This window comes from Chlamydotis macqueenii, chromosome 1 (genome assembly GCF_036417535.1).
Source record: "Chlamydotis macqueenii isolate bChlMac1 chromosome 1, bChlMac1.mat, whole genome shotgun sequence".
NCBI lineage: Eukaryota > Metazoa > Chordata > Aves > Otidiformes > Otididae > Chlamydotis > Chlamydotis macqueenii.
This window is the reverse complement of record NC_141556.1, coordinates 36,110,370-36,131,785: the sequence shown is the minus strand read 5'-3', so window position 1 is coordinate 36,131,785 and position 21,416 is coordinate 36,110,370. Positions and strand designations below refer to the sequence as shown.

General features: G+C 36.4%; 1 protein-coding gene across 6 annotated transcripts in view; it reads right to left on the bottom strand.

Moving 5' to 3' along the window:
* Positions 1 to 21,416, bottom strand: part of MON2 (MON2 regulator of endosome-to-Golgi trafficking) — a 100,761-nt gene that overhangs the window by 22,886 nt on the left and 56,459 nt on the right. For 3 of the 6 annotated variants that reach the window (XM_086748548.1, XM_086748541.1, XM_086748514.1), the window contains exons 28-35: positions 21,163 to 21,180; positions 20,768 to 20,896; positions 18,997 to 19,187; positions 9,882 to 9,942; positions 8,451 to 8,574; positions 7,398 to 7,605; positions 6,495 to 6,577; positions 5,504 to 5,646 (exon numbers count right to left, since the gene is read on the bottom strand). In XM_086748548.1, coding sequence (XP_086604674.1) covers positions 5,504 to 5,646; positions 6,495 to 6,577; positions 7,398 to 7,605; positions 8,451 to 8,574; positions 9,882 to 9,942; positions 18,997 to 19,187; positions 20,768 to 20,896; positions 21,163 to 21,180 — 957 coding nt within the window. Of the gene's footprint in view, positions 1 to 557; positions 5,647 to 6,494; positions 6,578 to 7,397; positions 7,606 to 8,450; positions 8,575 to 9,881; positions 9,943 to 18,996; positions 19,188 to 20,767; positions 20,897 to 21,162; positions 21,181 to 21,416 lie in introns of those variants that run through there. The other 3 variants (XM_086748532.1, XM_086748524.1, XM_086748555.1) reach the window with 3 other exon arrangements.

Here is a 21,416-nt window from a genome sequence, read left to right as displayed (position 1 = left end):
TCTACAATGCATGTTACAATTTCTTTAGGGTGAAGAACAAAACAGAACCACGACTAGAGTTGCTAGTTCACATTTTGTTACAATAAGCAAGGTCTCAATTAAATTTATATGAGTACCATATATAGTGAACTATAGTTCACATATATAGTGAACTATATTTGTAGATCTACATTATTTTTTTCAGAACAAGTAAAACTTAAAAAAACACTGAAAGAAGAATGTTGTGAGTACAGTGGCATATAAAGGCACTATAGAAAAATGCTTTTGTCTCAACTCCAATATGAAATTATTCAGATTTTTTTTCTTACATTATCATGAAATCTAAACCGAAACCCGAACAAACAGGAAAATAAAAGGGGATGGCAGTAGAACTCATTGCTATATGTAAGGACACAACTGGAACATCCTAGCGTTGTCATCACGTAATCTGAAATTAGTTTCCAAGATTTATGAATATACTCTAAGTTACTAGAGTCTGAGGCTGTACAACTGAAAAAATTCCAAAGAATTAGACATAGTAGACTAGGATCTTTTAAGACAACGTTAATATTTCCCCCCCCTCCTTGTAAAGTCAAACAGTAGACCCTCCACTGAATACAATGAAACACGAATTAAGCTAACTCACATTTTTAAAGCACAAAAAGTTACTGGAAGTTACTATCAGCCAATGTTTTAGGAAGAAAGTCTTTTCATCTATGCAGAAGTTCAATTACTTTTTTTTAAATTTGCTTTTCTCAGGGAAGACAAATGCTCTTTTCAATTATTATTTTTCTGATGGAAATTAAATGCTGTACGGATACAGGTGTACGCCATGTCTGTGCACTACGTGGGATCCCAAATTAAACAAAATCTGCACCCTAGCTGCCTTGTTTGTGACCTTCTGACACACTCCACTCTGAACAGCCCTAAAGACACATAGCAGAATCTACAGTCAGAATGTGCACCACTTGCAGTGCAACTGTGCACAACGATTCCTTGTTTCACTTGTAGAGCCTCACCTTATTTTATTCAGGAAAATTCAAGTTGAAGGTTGTAGAAGATGCCTGCCCACATAGGAAACGAGTAGCAAACTGCAAATTTGAGGTGAACAAGTAGTGAAAGACACAGAACTGAGCTGTACAGAAACAAATGAGGAGAAAATATGGTGTTTTTTTTTCCCAAGAACAGCAGTGTCTTGAACTTCTAAATGACTTTCTGTAGAATACATTGATGACTAGTACTCGTGTTTGCCATGTGCTGACGAAAAGAAAGGCATTAGCCTCATTAAAAATACCTTGCCTGAAGAGTTCAAGATCAACTGTGAGAAGATTTGCTATTTGGCAAGAAGAAACAATTCAACCTCAGTGAAAAAAAAAACAAACCCTATCTGCAGAACATGGTAATAAACAACTGAAGTTTCACAGACTCCTACTTGCTCCTGTAAATAACTAACGATGACCATGTATTTAATGTGGCTTGATGTCCAGTAACATTCTACAGTTCACCAATAAAGCAGGTGGAGAAGCAGGCACGTGTACAAGGGAACAAAACTGTTAGATAAGCATCTCTGATGATAAGCAAATAACTACTGTAGGTTACTTCTAAGAGTTGGCTTTCTGGGCTGCAAGGGCACATTGCCTGCTCATGTTGAGCTTCTCGTCCACCAGCACTCCCAAGTCCCTCTCCTCAGGGCTGCTCTCAATCCATTCTCCGCCCAGCCTGTATCTGTGCCTGGGATTGCCACGACCCACGTGCACGACCTTGCACTTGGCCTTGCTGAACTTCATGAGGTTTGCACAGGCCCACCTCTCCAGCCTGTCAAGGTCCCTCTGGATGGCACCCCTCCCCTCCAACATGTCGACCACACCACACAGCTTGGTGTTGTTGGCGAACTTGCTGAGGGTGCGCTCTATCCCACTGTCCATGTCACTGACAAAGATATTAAACAGGGCTGGTCCTAATACCAGCCCCTGAGGAACGCCACTCGTCACCAGTCTCCACTTGGACATCAAGACGTTGACCACAACTCTTTAAGTGTGGCCATCCAGCCAATCCCTTATCCACTGAGTGGTCCATCTGTCAAATCCATGTCTCTCCACAGATGTCACGCAGAGACAAGGATGTCATGCAGGTCAGGAATGCCTTCCACAAGTCCAGGTAGGTGACATCAGTTGGTCATCCCTTGTCCACCAATGTTGTAACCCCATCATAGGCCACCAAATTGCTCTGGCACGATTTGCCCTTAGTGAAGCCATGCTGACTGTCATCAATCACCTCCTTATTTTCCATGTGCCTTAGCATGGTTTCCAGAAGGATCTGCTCCATGACCTTGCCAGGCACAGAGGTGAGACTGACCGGCCTGTAGTTTCCTGGGTCTTCCTTGTTCTCCTTTTTAAAAATGGGGGTTATGTTTCCTCTTTTCCCATTGCAGGAACCTGACCAGACTGCCATGACTTCTCAAATACGATGGACAGTGGCTTGTCAACTTCATCTGCCAGTTCTCTCAGGACCTGTGGATGTATCTCATCAGGTCCCATGGACTTGTACACCTTCAGGTTCCTTACACGTTCCTGAACCTGCTCTTCTCCCACAGTGGGTGGTTCTTCATTCTGCCAATCCCTTTTGCCTTCTGTGACTTGAGCGATGTGGCTAGAACCCTTGCCAGTGAAGACTGAGGCAAAAAAGTCATTGAGTACCTCAGCCTTCTCCATGTCCTGGGTAACCAGGTCTCCTGTTTCCTCACAGAGAGGGCCCAAATTCTCCCTGATCTTCCTTCTATCCCCAGTGTACCTAAATAAGCTTCACTTGTTGCCCTTGACCAGATTTAATTCTGGCAGGGCTTCAGCCTTCCTTACCTGATCCCTAGCTGCTCAGACAATCTCTCTCTAATCCTTCCAGGCTACCTGTCCCTGCTTCCATCCAAATATTCGATTGCTGGACAAGAAGGCACAGTAAAGAGAATGATTCTTATTCACAGACAAAATTAGTCAACAAAAACCCCCTCTTTTCTAAACTAAGTAGCTTTGGTTTTAGTTCTCAAACAATTATACAAAATACAAGAATGTTGTTAGACTGTAGTCAATCTCAGCTTGCATGCCGAAAACATGCCTCAAATAGCACAGATATTATTCATTTTGTAATTAAGAGGAAAGGAAGGAAAGTTACCTCATTGGCAGTTTATTTCAAAACCTTTTGAAGATTAATGTCCATAGATGGTAAATTTTCTAAGCTCTCGAGTTAGGAAAGACTTATACACCCTCTTTTTAAAATACAGATAAAGCTGAATATTTGCTTCACTGGACAGAATGCATCTGTGTTATCACTGAAAAACCAATTAGAAATTAATCAGAAACAAACACCCACAGTTTGGTTTGCACACCTCTTTCCAGAAATTCTGGTTAAGATAATATATTCTAAAACAAATTAATACTCTTCTTTCCTGCCCCACAGTTTGTTTCTTTAATGACCTCACAGACCTTGACTTATCTTCCACTAATTAGGAGAGCAGTTGCCAGGTTTCACTTTCAGAGTACAGATAACGTTGTTATCTGTATATGGGACAGTATACAGTTCTGCACTATACTGGAACTGCTCCTTTTGACATAAATTCTATTAATGGGAAGCATTTGTTGCCTTAATGTAAACTGTGTGTTCTCTAAAAACTACCCACGCTTGACGATTAAGTTCCATGCAACTTTAGTCACAGAGAAATGTGCAAGGTCCTTGAAGCATCTGTAGTGTTTACTGCACTTCGAAGCAGAAAGCTTTTTAAAAGGACGATAACCTGGAACCTATGGGACCGAGCTGTTCAAAGCCCTGCTTGTATAACACTGTTCACACAGGGTATTTCTAACCCTGACCGGTTCATGACACCTTCAGCTTGAAGCTCCTGCAACTTTTACATCTACTCACATGTATCGATCAACGTCCCTTTAGCCAGAAAAGTGTAAAGCAAACAGATATAATACCATTTCTTATGGATGATAATCTCTTTTAATAGCTACAAAGTCTGTAAGGAACAGAAACCTAAAAGTAAACTCTGAAATTCTGAAATCCATAGAAAGGCACCTGTCTCCACCCTGCCCCCCCACTTTTTTTTTTTTTTTTTTTACATTTGACCTTTGTGCTTTCACATCACAGGTTAAAAAATATATGTGAATACAGGTGAAACATTATTGAAATCATAATTAACAATTTAAATGCTAAGTCACAAACTTTAAAAACAATACTATTAAAAGTGTTTTGCTTCAATTGTGTATTACATGAAAGTGAAACAAATTCACATTTACTTAATGACAAATTTTACTGCACTTCTAAATGAGTAACTATTTTCAAAAATACACTTTCTCATGGTTTTATATCAGACACAGTTTATAATTAAAAGATTAGAACAATTTGTTTGGATTGAAAAGACATTACAAAACAAAGCACTTAAAATACTGAACAAAATATTACAGCCAAGTATTTCAGATATTTGAAATCACCTTTCGTGGGTCATGATTCAAAGACTGTGATACCTGCCAAGAAGGTCAAAAAAGGCTAACAACCCTCAAATACGTTTTGTGTTTGTTTTTTTTTCCTAAAGCAAGGCTGCAACTACAAAAATTGATAGAGTTGAGTAGAACAAACATCTTGAAATATGTTATGAAGTGAGGTATGGTAGTGTTGAAGTGCTACAGTGGATTTCTGCATATTCAAACTTATTCCAGGTCAACTACTTTTAAGTTTGAGATCAGCAGACTACTGACTGCTTGCTGCAATCTTTTGTCATATGACCCTTTGTTAGATGTCCAATGGCCACAGAGAAGATACATTCAATTAAGCAAAAACTAACAACATAATCAGATATGAATGAGCATATCTGGCAATTTAGAAGGCAAACTGTAAGTAAAAATGCAAGCATACAACTTATTCATAATAAATACATTTTCAAGCATTTAACATTATCAATATTTTAAAAAGAATTTAAATAATAAATGCAACTATTTTATACAGAACTGTACCATTTATTATACACACAAGTATATCAGTTCCCTTTGTTTACAAAGGCTGGTTACAGATATATGGAATGTTACAGTACCATCTTGCATAAAATTTTAGTACAATTCGTACTTCAAAAAAAGGGTGCAAAATACCAGCCTAATAAATCTGACTGAATTGAAATATTTTTAATTACATCATTAACACATACACAACAAGCTGTACATAAGCCCACTTTTCAATCACCACTTCAAGATACTGTAGCAAGTACATTAGATTATAAATGATTCCAACTATTCAGTTAAATTTATTAAAGGTTTGCACTGCTACTCACCCTGGAACCTTTGAGATATAGCCTATATTCATGAATTACTGAGCTCTTGTTAGTACAGTTAAAAGGCAGTCAGCACGGGTTGCCAAAGTACTTAGTCACAAGAGACTTCCTCAGAGAAACTTCACCCAGGAACAAATATTTTGGATACTTTTTCTCCTTCAAAAATAAAAACGAAAAAGTTTTATGGGGTCAAGACTCTCCGTTCTGTACCTTGGATGCTGGTGGATGCATGAAGTCCTTAAAGGGAACCAGTGCCTCTTTCAGAGCAGAGCACACTTCCGAGGATGAGCAGGTGATACATTCTACTAAAGTCGGGTACAAGGCAATAACTTGCGCCCACGTGTTAGCATCAACTGCAATGAAGACAAGAACAAATTCAATCACTTACGACTGTCCAAATTCTTACAATAGATTTTTTTCAATACCTGTATAAAGCAGGGCACGTTCAGGTGCCCAAACACAGGTACCCAGTGCTATATAGACACTACGACATCCGTATGGGGCTCTCAGATTGACGCAGGATTTTTGCAGGAGGGCCATACTCTTTTTTTCCAGCAGCAGCTGGAAGCCAGGTGGGATATCCTTACAATGGTGCTACACACCTGCGCTTCTACCTATGAGTCATTCACTGTGTTTTCTGGATGAAGAACTGACAAATTGAAGATTAAAGTATTAAATCCATAACACATGTACATTTTTCTGCCTGCTTTTCTCAGCTACTGACAGAAAACTGAACTGGATGCGTATTTCACTTTTGGAAACTTGTCAGCCATGAGGCCTTCTATTAGTTTCAAATCATTCCAGATTACAAGAGCTATAGAAAGCAGAGGGAGAAACACTGGACCAAGACACAAAAATACCAATAGCAAAGTTTGTTAGTCAAGTTTTATTTTTAACAAGTGAAATTAAACATTGTAGCATGAATCTTATTTATAACATCACTTCCTTGCTTATCTCTGGTTTAGCTCTGTTTTCAAAAGGGAACAAAACCCTGATTTCAGGCAACGTTAATAATTTTCTTAATTTTGTGTTTTCTTTTTCAGTCTACCTGCCACCTACACATACAAAGAATTACAAAATACTGAATCTTACAGATTACACTTTTCTTTCAAATTTGTGTGAAAATTACTACAGGAAAGAATAAATACATCTTTGTGGCAGATATAGTGTTTTAGAACCATGTTGTTTAACAATAACTTACCATTTTCAGGTTGAGTTTTTTTAAGCGAATCTATGAGAGTACTGACAGCTTTTAAAACAAATATGATTTCTGTTACTTGTTGCCTACAAAGAGAAAAATGCAAACAGTCAACTACTCATTTTTGTCTCAAGAATCTAAGTTTTCTATGAAATTGACACAATATTAAAAAACACGTAATGGAAACAGTAGCAATGAAGCCTACCGAAAAGAGGATATTTAGATATTAAGGTTATCACTGTCTTTAACTTTCCCACCATTCATTGCTGTTGTCTCAGCTAGGATAGCTTTAAATGTGGTACTGGAAACAGTAACAGTATACACATCTCAATCTGAAAATACTCATGTACATGATTAACTGTAATGTGAAAATAATAAATTTAATCTTTCATGATCAAAACCTTCAAAAGTTAAGTGAAATTTAAACAAGTTCTCATTTTAAAGAATTTCCTGTTACTTTGGTCAATTCTTCTATTTCAAGAACAACTACTTCAGTAATGATTTACAATGTTGCTTTTTAGATATTTTATCTTATTTTTGAGGAGACTCCACATCTCAATTTAGAAACTATACATAACTCTACTGGAAATAAAGAGAAGTCAGATTTCAGAAATACTGTTATAGCTATCAGAAACACTATATCAGTAACTGAAAATCTTAGTTACTAAGTCACATTCCTATTGTCTATGTAACAGCACTGAATATGCCTATTATTATCTAAAGCTTTTTCAAGAAAAATTTGGTATCGGCATCTTCTTTGAAATGTCATCCTCACAAACATTTACCTGGCTTTAAATTTCACCCCCCCTCAGCCCAATATTTTTTTACTGACTGATACTTTGGATGCAACCTTCTTCTCATAAAGTACTGACAACACCTTTCATTTCCTAAAGATAATGTACGTACCGTGGAAGAGGACATTTGCCACTCAATCTCTCATCTTCTATGTAGCGATGCAATACATCCTGTGACCTTTTCAGCAGCACAGAAAGTGCCATTCTAGAGATGTAGCCTTCCTGAGGAGTTGTGACTTTATTACTGAATGAAAACTGGAGCAGTGTTTCAAAACACACTTTAGAAAACTCTTCTCTCATTCGAATATCTATTTCGGCTTCTGTCAAGTAAAATGTCGTATTTAATTGTGCAGTGTGCATACCAATACACTAAATGTTGCATTTCAATCAGTATATTTTTCAAAAAGGTTATCGCTCCTCTAGTATTAAAAAAGATAAACAGTGATATCAACAAATACTAAGAATATATTCTAAGAAAAGATGATGGTGCAACCACTACAATAGTTCCAAAAACAGAACAGAAAATATGCAATGAATTCAGTAACATGTCACCTACTTGACATTGCTTTAATATTAAAACATATGAAATCAATTTAAAAAAAAAAAACAAAAAACAAACCAGCAACCCTTGTTCTACATCATAAGTACTAATATTTGGTACTGTGCAATCCAAATATTTTTCCCTTTAATGGCTTATGTCCATTTTTTTCATCTTTCCCAAAAATTAAGTAAAAATACAAATATTTTTCCTTAAAGGCAGAGAAGATACCTGGTTAGGTACACCATATAGTTACGCTGAGGTCATTTAGTTTTTAAGATTGTCTGTCTTAAAATTACCTGAAATCATTGTTAGAACTATTTCAGCTGGCACAACGCCAAACAAACTATGTAGAAAGTATAAATACAAAGTAACACAAATAAAACATTATATATCATATTGACCAATAAGTTCAGGAAACAATTTTTTAAAAATTGCCAGGAATGCTGGGCAACTTCATTAAATAAAATATAGTTTATAAAAACAAGCTGGATATCAAACAGTTGATACTGAATACATGCCATGGAACTTCAGGTCTTTATCAGAATAAGTACTCTTAACATTTTCATTACTTTCTAGTAGATTTAAATACCATTTTCTTTATCTTTTGTCATTCAAGTACCATACCTGTAAAGGACGATGACTGAGAATGTATTGAGCCTTTGTTGAGCATAGTCATTATTTGACCAACAAATTCTTTAGGAATAAAATTAGCATATGGCAGTATCTCTGTGCTGATAAGCTGCACCACCTAAAACAAATGAAATATATTTATATTAATTTTCTGAATATTAAAGTTGTAACTCTAGTATGAAGACGACAGAAACACTAAACAAGAGACACGCCTAATGAGACTTCACAATATCCTCCAATACTCGCTTTTAAAATTTACAGATATGTCCAAAAAATTGTGGTCTTGCATGTAACATTAAACTTGAAATAATAAACTTTTTTTCCCCCCATTTTTGTCAGTTTCTGAAGCAGTTATCACTCAGATTTCCACTGACATTTGAAGTATATTCTTCAAATTGAATTCATGGTTTTGAAAAGAGAAGATCTGACATTAGGAACCTCTTCCTCCATCCAATTCAATATCCTCACTGTGACGTTAACACACATACCACATGCTTACAATGTGACATCTGCAAAGCAGAACAAGTGAGTTAATTATCTAAACAAGCTTAAGGCAATGCACATTAACTGAAATGGCTCCTATCCTTGGTCTTGATGCTCCCATTCAGGAACACACTGGGTTTAGATCTCCATAAATTAATGCATTAGGTCTCAGAGTTCTGCTCATTGCAGACGCAACCCCTCCTGCTTTTCATCCAGAAATCTTTGTGTCCCAGCTGCCACTCTGGAAAAATGGCAGGAGATCAAACCCCCAGATATTGCCGTGTCTTCTCTGCAACCCCTCTTCCTTTGTAACCCCAGTCCCTGGGTCTGCCACATCTCTTTGTCCTGGAGTGAAAGGGGAACCAGTCCCTCTTCATTCCAAGTATCATCTTTTAATTTTCTTTGGCCTTATCCAACCAAACATGATCTCTTTTACAATTACAGTGGCCTCTGTACTGCACAAACAAGACATTATTTCTCCATTTACGCACAGGCTTTTCAATATTGAGAACACATCTGGAGGGCAACAATGTCATTGCTGATTGAATGCCCCCCTCAACATGGAAAGCACTCACTTTAGGTTTAATTGTCAGCTTCCTCCATGGTTTACAATTACCTGTGTAATTGCTTGGCAATAACATAATAAGTAAGAATCAGATAATGGGTTAGAGGCAGTGGTTTAGCCACTCTGCGCTGTTTTGAACTTCAATGGACAAGAAGTAGTTTTTGGCATGCTGCTTCCTACTTTTGCATAATTCTGAAGCACGCAGATTCTAAGCCTTTGAATTTCTTCTCTTGTTTTCAAAATGGGAAAAAGCATCACGGAAAAAATAATGAATGGGTGACTTTAAAAAAAAATTTATTTCAGAATCAAATGCAATCTGTGAATGTCACTATCTTATTATGTTCGACAGAACAGTATATTTCTTTTAGTCTCCTTACCTCGACATCAATACTCTCATTCTTCTGAAATTCTTGAATTGAGAGATTATCAGGAGGTGTACTAAAAATAAAAATACTAAATTATACTTTTAAATTCACAACATGTGTAAGGAGATAAGTAGAGGAAAACATATTACATGAAAAGTTATTACTTGCATGAAATTGGTACTATGATATGGTAATGATTAACATTTGTGAATAAAATCTTATGAATAATTAAGATTAAAATGGTTTAAAGGAAAAAAAGTAGTAAAACACTAAAATTGAAGAGTTACAACTGATGGACCTGAATAAGGACTTGCATCACCAACACCATTTTTCATACGCATCTCAAAGTACTCTCTCGTCTTATATGTGCAAAAGTCACAATATCTGTTTAAATGAGTCTGTGAAGGTATCATCAGGGCATCACAAATTTATTACTTTTTACTTTTAATCTCACTATGCAAGATAAGAGACGATTTTCAGCAGCACATCTGTAAAAAACTTGATTTTAATTTTACATTTTCTTTTGCATTAAGGAAACACACTTCTGATTAATGGGACATTACTTTGTCTCTTTCCTTGATAACTGGAATGATATATTTGTTCTCATTCTTAATGAACTTTATGAAGAAACAAACCTATTTTGCAAACAATAATTCTGAAGAAATTCAAACCTTTCTGCAATTCTTTCACTACATATAAAAAATTTTCACAAATGAAATGTTCAGAAGTGATCCAACCATTAAGATTACCCAATGCTTTATAAGATCCTACCTTACCTGCTTCTAAATTTGGAAATTTTGTATCATTTCGTTGCAACTTTTATGGCAACTATCAGTCAAGCACTTTTCTCTGGTGAAGTTCTCTCTCATTGAATTGTTCCTTGTACTTACTGGTCTACCTGTTACGTGGATGCAAATTCCCTTTCCTTTGCTGGATTATGCTTCTGCTGAGTTACTGGGCCAAGTTCCTCAGCAAGACAGAAAGAGTAAAGGCCTCCTACTTGGACAGCAATCAACTACTTCAGTTGATGTGCCCTACATCAGTATTTTAGTTTGGATCAGACAGGGGCTTTTCCAGTTAATTTTTTAGACATCCCCATTTATAAGCCTTGGTTCATATCTGGTCTTACAGTGCATAGAACTCCATTCCTTTTTGCTGAAACTGAACCAAAAGATGTACTCCAAGCATCTACAATCTAGCTGTCACAGATGACTGCATGACAGGGAGCCAGACTAGAGCTACTCCGAAATAGAACACCTAAAGGCAGCACTCTGTCCGTGATGCATCCTCATCACGAACTGTTTCGTTTTACAGATCTCCTTCTCCTGCACATATAAATGAAGTACTTTATGTCTAATTTCTGCCATAAATAAGGGTTTGAAGGCAGGGAATCAAGCAGCAGGTTCAGGGAAAAAATAATAATAATTAAAAAAAAAGTAAAAAAAAGATACTTCATACAATAGATTAACTTTTAAATACTTTGCTTATAATCCCATACCACAGGATTGCATGCTAAAATCTATACAGATTCAACATACAGTTAGCCAAATTATTAGAAGAAAAAACGATTATGAGCCAATGACAGCCTGTGGTACAGGAACTTTGAGCCACATAAATTGGGAGCACATAATGAAAATATCACTATGTGGTCACCTTACACTCTTCCTCAGGTATCCCAGTAATCCAACAGAAACAGCAGACAGGTCTAGGTGTATGTCTGTTCTGACAGTCTGTACTTAGGCTGTCCTTGTTTTTCTGACATAAAGCAGGAGTCAGAATCCTCATGCCTATGTCCTTTTGAAATTCAAAGACAGTTACAAAACCCACTAGATTACGGGTTCAGTTCTTCCATAGTGTCTGATTTGCATGGAAGGTAACGTGTTATTAGAGCTAATGGAATAAGTAGTAGCACTAATAGAAATCAGAGACAAGGTGCTATAAAAGCTCAATATAATTTAACATATTAAATTCTCTCCTTCCCCATAATTTTGCTTTTTGTCTTTTTAAAATAACTGAGGAACAGTTTAGAAATTTGACCACTTGAAAGGAATGGTTAGAAATACTGGAATTAAGATTGCCTGTGGTACTTTAACTTGCTGCTACTGTGTACATTTGTATGTTATGATGCATCTTAAATTAGACAATGCTTTATTTTGTCTAGAGAAATTGTCTGAGTAAGTACACAGGATGGTCACTACTGAGAAGGAAGGAAAATAATAGGATCAATCTGCCACATTCCCTGCCTAATTTATGGCAGAATAGGCAGATGTGTGGAAAACAGAGCTCTGGACTGAACAAAGAACCAAGCTGTTCTGTAAGCAGAGGAATCGGTGCTGTATTGTGGTGACAAGCAGACTGGCATCCGCTGGCTTATTTCCAAACTCCCTCCCCAGCCTCCAGCTTTTCCTCCACCCTCACGTCCCTCCCTAGGAAAGAGACATGTGGTGGGTAGCTCAGAGCTGAGCACGTGCTCACTGGCAAGGCAGCTGCCAGAAACACGACTGTGGACCTATGCCAGCCTTATCCTCATAAGGGTATTCGTCTGGGCCTGTCTTCTCCATCCCACTGCCAATTTTAATGAAAAGTTTAAGAACTTTGGAGGCTTCTAAATCTCATTCAAATCTGGTTAGCTTGGCTAACAGGTGGGTTTTTTTCTCCAGTGCTCCTATATGATGCCCACTAAGTCAAATAAGAGATTTTTCCAAGATAAGTTTTCTTTCCCCCCCCCCATCTTGTAGATGCTTAGCAGGAGACACCTGAATTTCAGTCTGCACAGCTACAGCTAATTTTCAGTTTTCATAATTATGACAAGATGTACCAATGCTCCTGCTTGAAAAATAAATTTATCTCCCTTCCTCAAAGAGATTTTATGTATATAACTTCACTACCATCTGTGAAACATCCAAGTGTTACATGTATGACTAGAGACAGAAAAAAGAAAATATTAATAAGAACATATTAAATACTGTATTTATTATTGGTTTGTGTGTTAGGCAGCCAGGAAAGTTGGAGTTACATGTTGAAAACAAAAATATTAAGTAGCTGTTCAGTCAGTATGTTTTGTAACATATAAAGAAGTTAACTATGCAAAACCTTTCAATAGCGACGTAAACTATTATGATATTATGATGCACACACATGCAGGTCATGTTAAAATACATGGGAAGCTTTCATTCTGAAACTTCCAAATTTACGACTGACTTGCTGTGCTGAGGTTTATGTTAAAGAGGTTTTAAGAGCTTTCCGTCCAGCCGTCCATATCTGATCTGTCGTATCTGCTACAGATTATGCTGTATGCTTGTTCATGTAGCAAATTACTCCCAAGTAAATAGACTTTTGTAAGTAAGGTATCCACATGAAACGTCTATCTAGGGGTCAAAAACTTTACAGGTATGATGTAACACAGCCAAACTATACCAAGAAGGGTCAGGAGCCAGCGAAGATAAGAGGCAGCACGATGCAGACTGTTGCTATGTCCAGGCTTTGCTAGGTACAGAGCTCCCAGCCACTGCCCACTGTCTAGGGAGGGCTCTGGAGCCTAACAAAGAGCTAACAGCCACCCAGAGTCCTGCTGTGCACAGCATCTTTTTGGAGAGTATTGATTTAATTCCCTCATGGAGCACAGACTTCTGCTCTAGTAAATTATATATGTACACACACGTTTGTTCAATTTTATTGTATGTAATGGCTTGACATGCTTCCATGAAAGCCTCTGGGAAAGCAGAATGTTATAAAATAATAATCAGACTGGGCTCCTACTAGAAGACAATTTTGCATAAATTAAGTTACACAAAATGTATTAATTTTTAAATGTCATTTTGATTTATAATAAAAATCAAGATTATCAAGCCTCCTCAGCTGTAGCTTGCTTTAAAAAAAAAAAAAAAAAAAAAAAAAAAGCCAAAAAAAAGCTGAAGCTTATTGCTTGGAAGCCGTAAATTCTCTATGCCAGTAACATTTTCACATTTTCCTGTTTCATTTACCTGGGCTCTTTTGGCTATATTTGAAATTTCTTGACGTACAAAGCTGCAGAGACCATTTCCGCTGTGCTTTGTATTTTTTAAACATCAATGAGTATCTCCTCTCATTCAGCCCCATAGTTGGCTTGAAAACCTGTTCCTGTCCAAAAGGCAGAGGCAAGACCATGCAGAGCAGGTTCACTATTTTAAACAGAGATTCACAGAGCTTTAATTTAAGGGTTCTAATCACAGTGACCTCTTGCCTAACCAATGCCAACTCAGTTTCACTGGTGGGAGCAATATTAGGCTAACATATGCATCTTCTAGGACCACAGTGATTAGAAGAATTATGAGTTAAATTAGAAAAATGTTTAAAATGTTGATTAAAATGTACACCATCAGTGAAATAGAAAGTTTTATTTTTCTGCTCTACCCTCAGCCAGGTAGAGACGCAGAGAATGTGCATACAAAAATGAGACAATATGCACTGGGATATATTAATCAACAAAGCTAAAGGGAAAAACTAGCCAAATCTGTTACATGGTGTTGCTAGGAGGACTGACTGCAATGAGACATTTCCAAGTTTCACAGAGATGGAGATATTTCATATTTAGAACCATCCAAGTAGTGTAAGTCAGCCTTGAAGAATAAGGGGTTGAAGAGTAGGTACAAAAGGAAGATATTTACCTAGTTTTGCAGGAAGCCTGAACAGATAATAGCATGGAACAAGCAGAGCATTACATTGTGGAAGGTGTGGAGTATGAGAAGGTATACAGGAGTGGAGGAAGAAAAGATTTTTGTCACAAAACATCTCAGTTTCCTTGAGGCAGAGCACTTAGGAAAAATTACAGAATGCCACCATGAGAAAGTAAATTTTCAGTTCTAACTGTATTCAGGTCTAACTGAATATATCTAATTGTATTCCTCTCACAAGGGCTGACATGATGGATAATCGTAAAAATCCAGATAATGCAGTCAGTACTGCTTTACTCTCTCTCACCGATAGCCTCTTGGGGTGTCTCTGAACTGCATTGTCCAAATTCTTTGCATTCCAGAACCTTTGCAGTCCCTGCTGGTCCTCAGCAGTGCAGCCAGATTTGTAGACTTCTGCACCTGACTTAATAAACCCCTCGTGCTGCGTGGCGTATTTGCAAGTTGGAAAGCCACCAGGGAGAACTGACTCACCGTCACAGTAAGGCACAGTGATGGTCAGCAGGGTCACTAAAACCAAGTCAAGTTTACAAGTCACTAATCTAAGTAAGAACACAGAGTGCCCTCATCTTCTTATTTGTGGCTTGGTTAATTGATTTTGGTGATACAGACAAAAATCCAACTACTACCAAAAGTTTTAAAAAACACAACTCGTTGTTAATATAAATAAATCAGGGAACGTGCTGAAAAACAGCTTTTATACCACCTAGCTGGCTAAAATCAAGCACCAACATGGACAGCTGGAAAGGAAAGTACATTCCCATTGCCTTCTATAATCTGAAGGTTGACGCGTACTGTTACTTTCAAAACAGTGAATGGATTCTCCCAAATTACTCTGGAATAAGACACCACTATGATTAACATATATTTTCTATTACAACTAAAACAAAGAAAAAAATTGAAAGAACACAGTAAATTTGAAAATTCTGAATTCAGTTTACTTAGAAATGAAACAACTACAAATGTGAGAGACGGCCTATACTGCAATTACTACCCACAAAGACACAATTTAGAAAATTCTAACACAAAAGGGACAGGTTGCCCTATTTGCCAAGGCTAGTTTCACAGCATCTTGCACAGAAGTGCAGAAGGACTTAACCAAAGGAAATCAGAAGAGAATTACCTCAACATGGGTAACTTCCACAGCTATCTCTAGAGCCCTCCTTGCCTCACAGCGAGAGAGGCACACTTCAGGAGCATTGCAAGGAGGAGGAAGAGGATGAAGAAAAGGAGAAGTTACTGCTATTACTAATTGTCCTGTCTACTGGCATGAGGCAGATGTATTCCCTTCCTAGCTTTAACTTTTTTCAGGACCACAAGGCTCAGGCTGATAGAGGGAACAGAAAGGCTACCTACCCCTAAAGCTACCAAGGGATATGGCTCTAATTTTAAGTAGGAGGATCATGCACTTGGGAAGACAAACTGCTATTTAGAAAAAGATAGACATTAGGAGGACAAAAAAAAAAAAACAACCCCAAACCAGACGTTCAACAGCCATGCAACGTACAACTACGTAAGCAAAACTCATCTACTCATAACAAGCCAGGACAGAGTAACAATAATGGCCATTAATTATCTTAACAGGCCAAATTATCCTGCGGTAGCCATATGATTCTATAAACCAGCAGCCTATTTTTAAAATTTTTAATTCTTTTGAACCTTAAAGCTTCTAAGTGAGAAAACAAAAAAGTTTCATATAACTTTTCTGAGAACATCTTTAATTCTGATGAAAATGCTGATCCTTAAACCACATTTTGTATGTAAAATTATAGAATACCCTCTGGTCTCTCAAGAGGCAAAATCAGACTTAAGCAAAAACAGAGAAGTTTTAGGGTATCATAAATATTCACAGAACTACTATTTTTCCTTTACCTCCAGAGAACATTCACCCATGTATGACAGCTGGCAAAAGCTATTAGAATTAATACCAACAGTGATTGTTTCTAGCAAGCAAGATGTTAAAATGGAATTTCTGTGGTTGGAACAACTTTCAAGAAAAGTATAAATCACTTGCTGTAAATTAGGAAAAACAGACAACATATTTGGCCAAAAAGGTCATGCAGATGATAGTGGATTATCTTGAATTACATTGAAGATCTGTAATCATAGAATCATAGAATGGTTAGGGTTGGAAGGGACCTTCAAAGGTCATCTAGTCCAACCCCCCTGCAAGGAGCAGGGACATCCCCAACTAGATCAGGTTGCTCAGAGCCTCACCCAGCCTGGCCTTGAACGTTTCCAGGGATGGGGCCTCCACCACCTTTCTGGGCAACCTGTTCCGGTGTTCTATAACTCGCATCGTAAAAAATTTTTTCCTAATATCCAATCTAAATCTACCCCCCTCTATTTTAAAACCATTACCCCTCGTCCTATTGCAACAGGCCCTACTAAACAGCCTTTCCCCATCTTTCTTGTAGGCCCCCTTGAGGTACTGGAAGACCGCTATTAGGTCTCCCCGGAGCCTCCTCTTCTCCAGGCTGAACAGCCCCAATTCTCTCAGCCTGTCCTAATAATCTTACTTCTCTGGATTTATGAATCATTAATACCCAAAACTGTAGCAGTGGCAGTGTGCATCAGCTAAAAACATGTTAAAAGGGGTATGTTTCATCTGTTTTGCAGATATTTAGGAATAATCAATTTACAGCAAATAGTAGTATGTACACCCAAAGTAACTTCTAAGTGAAAACACATTCTTCTACAGTAACCTGAAAAACCTTCATTTTAATTTTCTAAACCTAACAATTATATCGATTATAGAGCGTTAGCTGATCTGGACTGCCTGTCTCAGAATGGAAGCAGGACTACTAACCCCAGCTGAAAACAAAACCAAACAAGATACTGCAAAGATTATATTAAATTAAAGAAACAGTGAAGGATCAAAACAAAAATTTGCATTATTAAACTGTCTTTTTATGTAGTCTTGATGAGCTTTTTATTTTAAGGTCCTCCTATTTAATATTATTTCTTTGAAGTAAATGGAAAAACAAAATAAAGGTTTTTTTTATTGAATTGTCATATAATCCTGTTGATGAAATTCCAAACCCATTCATTATTACAAACATTTTCACTGAAGTATGTATCTCTAAAATTAAGTTTCATTGGTATTTATTTTTTGTCTGGTTTGGGCAAGCTGCTATTTATTCATCACTAGTAAATACAGCTGTGTTTGGTTGCTGATTTTTGTGTGTGTGTTTGAAAACTATACAAACACAAATACACAGCATATTAGTGTTAGGTACAGAAGAACCTTACCCTTTTATATTTAAAAGGGTCATTTGTTACTGAAATCATCACACACACAGAAAATATGGGTAATTTTTTCATATTCCACATCATCCTTTAAAATGAGACACGATTAGATATACTTAAACTACTCCTAAAAGATGCTTACCCACAGATGTTCACAGAAAATGGAAATTCCATTCCGCCTCTAAGTAATCTTCTACAATACCTAACCTTCCTTACAGTAAAAGGTTTCCTTAATTTCTAACTCAGATAATCTTTGCTGTACTGAAATTCATTTTTATCCATTCTCAAGGGACAATAAAAATTCTTCTCTGGAGCAATCTTTTACCGTATTCTGCAGACTTACCATGTTTTCCTACTGATATATTTTAGTTGAACAAACTAATAGATCAGATTGTTTAAGTCTCTGATTGTTATTATTTTTCACTTCTGGACTTTCCCAACATGCCCACAGCTACAGTATTCCATTCTTGAGAGATTATGCATGTACTTATACATCTGCCTGTCTATCTAATTATAAATCTGACTATTTAACTACACTTTTCACAAAGTATTATAAATAAAGTGTGGTTAATTATTAAAGGTGCAATCAATTTATCTTGGGTAGAAAAAAATGCAAGATAACTATGGGCTTCTACGTGAACAGCCATGTAAGAAATAATTTTCCAAAATTCATAGTAAGTGGAATACTTCAAGATGGAATTCAAGAGAAATACCTATAGTTAATGGTGTTCACCTTAACTGAAAAAAAAAAAAAGTGTAATTCTGTTTAAAGTGAAAAAAGGAACAACCTGAGCACACATCACTAACTCTTTATCAAACCTATAATAAATGTCCTTGGGAGTCCATACAGAATTCCTTGGCCTGGTCGGAAAGGCTACGCCTTGTATTCAGAGGTCAGCTGAGCTCTTTCTTGCTCTTATATTTCACTTTTTGAATGAAATTTTTTCTACTACTTTCTAAAAGTATACTTTTTTAAAGTAGACAGACTGGTTACCTTTTTTCCTTCATTCATTAACATAATTTTCAAATATCAAATATCTTAGAGAGAAGATATTTGAATAGATAAGGCTATTTTTATATTTTTACTGAACTCTACTGACACATTTACTGAATGAATTATGCACAAATATTTTCCCCCTTTCTTTTTTTTAAAAAAAAAAAAAGAAAAAAGAAAAAAAAAGAAAAAAAAAAAAGGAAATTGTGTTTACCTTTTGGTGAATAAAAAATCTTCAAAAGTATTTGCTAGCTCTGGCCACATACTGTCAAATTTTCCAGAGGATGCATGCTGCCTTGCAACAGGTAGTCCAATAGACAGAACTTTGAGAAGAGAGGAAACAGCCAGTTTCCACGTGCTTTCAGAAGGACAAGAATATTTCAGACTAAGAGGTATTCTTAGTGTCTGTAAAATGAAAGTTAAAACAAAATTTATAGTTGCTCAGACAAATCTAAGAATATGACAGGTTTCTGCAGAAGATCTTGGCAGACGCTGTCACAGATGACAATTACATATCCCTAACTTTTCTGCTGGTATATGAGAAACTTTAAAAATATAATTATAAAGATGATTTACCTTATACTAGCTGGCTAAAGCACAGGTCTGTTGCCAAGTATAAGGTCAGAAGTCAGAGTTGATCCATTACCAATTACACTATGAAATGACATACTAATTTGCCATCCACCATTTCTGCTAAACCTGACAAATGGGCTTTCCTAACATCTAAGAGATTGCAGGCAGTTCGTTATCATGAGTGTATTCTGGAGAGTTTAGTCCCATTCCTAGAAAGCTATTCCAAGTATTTGCACAATACAGGAAGAAAAGCCTTATTAAATTTAAACTTTTCCTAATATGCAAAAATTCAACTGTATACATAACCACTTCAAGACACCTGGTCATTGCTGTTAAACCACATGAAGTTTAAAAGCAAAAAGAGTTAGTGATATTCTAAAAAAAAAAAAAAAAAAAGGCTGTAATACAACTCAAATGTATAGCAGATGAAAACACAGCCAATTTTAAGTCTTTTAGACGGAAAGACAGCTTCTATATCTATTAAAAAAAGTCATTAATGAGTTTAAAAACATTAAGCATATGTACTATTTAGACTATAAGTATTCCTTTTAGCATTGTTAGTCAAACTAAGTAAAACCTAATACCAAGTTATCTTAGAAAACTAATTATTTAATGTACATTTCAAATACGCAGTGACTAAATTCGAGTATTACACATATGCCTCCAATGCTTTTAGTGAAGCCTCTGATTAGAGGAAAGCAAAGGGAGGAAAGAGGAAGGACTCACTCTTGCTTTCAAGAATGAATGAATGCTATTTAACTCTCTACTGATAAATATTGTGAGAGCTAGGGTCTAACCCTAGAGATAAACTGAATATTTTCTTCTGCTACTATTGTTCATAGGGGTCAAATCTAATTCCAATATCAACGTGGACTTTAGAGACATGAAAAATAATTTTAAAACTATTTTTATCTACTGCAATAGATCACATTATTGTCAACTGTGAACATTAAAGAGAAATGGTGTTTCTATCAGTTTCATCTATCCCATTAAAATAGAAGTGGCGAACAACTGCATTAACTGCACACATGCCCAAAGTCTATATACCAGTCTACAGAAACTGGTCTTTGGCCTTCAATGTCATATTTACTAAAAGGCCTGCTTATCAGATTCAGGTGCATAATACTTTTCAAGATTAACATTTTGTGGCCTAACGTATTTGTTACTTTTTATTTTAATGCTGAAATACTGGTGCTGACATTATCCAGCTAAAGGACAATACATACACCCTAATCAATAGCTTTGCAGCTTCAAAGAAATTACTACCTGCTGCTCATCTTCATGAAATACCAATTTGTTTACTAAAGCTTTAAGCTTCTCAGAATGTGTTTATCAACACTAGCTCAAAATAAAACTCATGACTTTCAATATAAGCTCATTAAATTCAGAGCATATGCAGGACAAACTTTTACCTTAATAATGTTCTGAAGAACTTTCTCTGTTACCACAGCTTTATGGCAAGCTGTTTTTTGGTATAAGTCCACAACAACTTCCAGTGATCTCTCAGCAAACGGTACGTAATTCAATGCTACCCATTCCGCCTAGGAAAAGAAATTAGTAAATTACTGAACTATATGTGAAAACATATTAATTAAGGAACAGAAAATGTAGGTTTTGCATTGAACTCTCAGTTTAATGCATGCAAGCTTTGCTAAGAATACGGTCCAGGCAACAAAACTGCAAATACAACGTAGTCTGACAATGAAAATGTACTCTACATTGAAGTACAGTACATTTAAGTAGGAGAAGTGTTGCAGTCTAGGCAAGACAACTACATTAGGACAATCTTTAAGGAAATGTAACTCACCGGTGCAAATAGTTGTATCTAGTGTGATTCCATTGTGTTGCAGGATAAATAGAATAAGAAGAATTAATACATACGTAATAGTTACCTCTTTGATTACAGTGAATCAGATGCTCATGCTTAGTGAACAGCAGAGTACACAGATAAGAGGAATTACTGAACATGTCCCACTTCTCTACAGCACGTGCAATTCAAAAATTTGCAGCTTGAGGGAATTTTCACTATTCAAAATTATCATGTCTTTTTATTAAATTTGG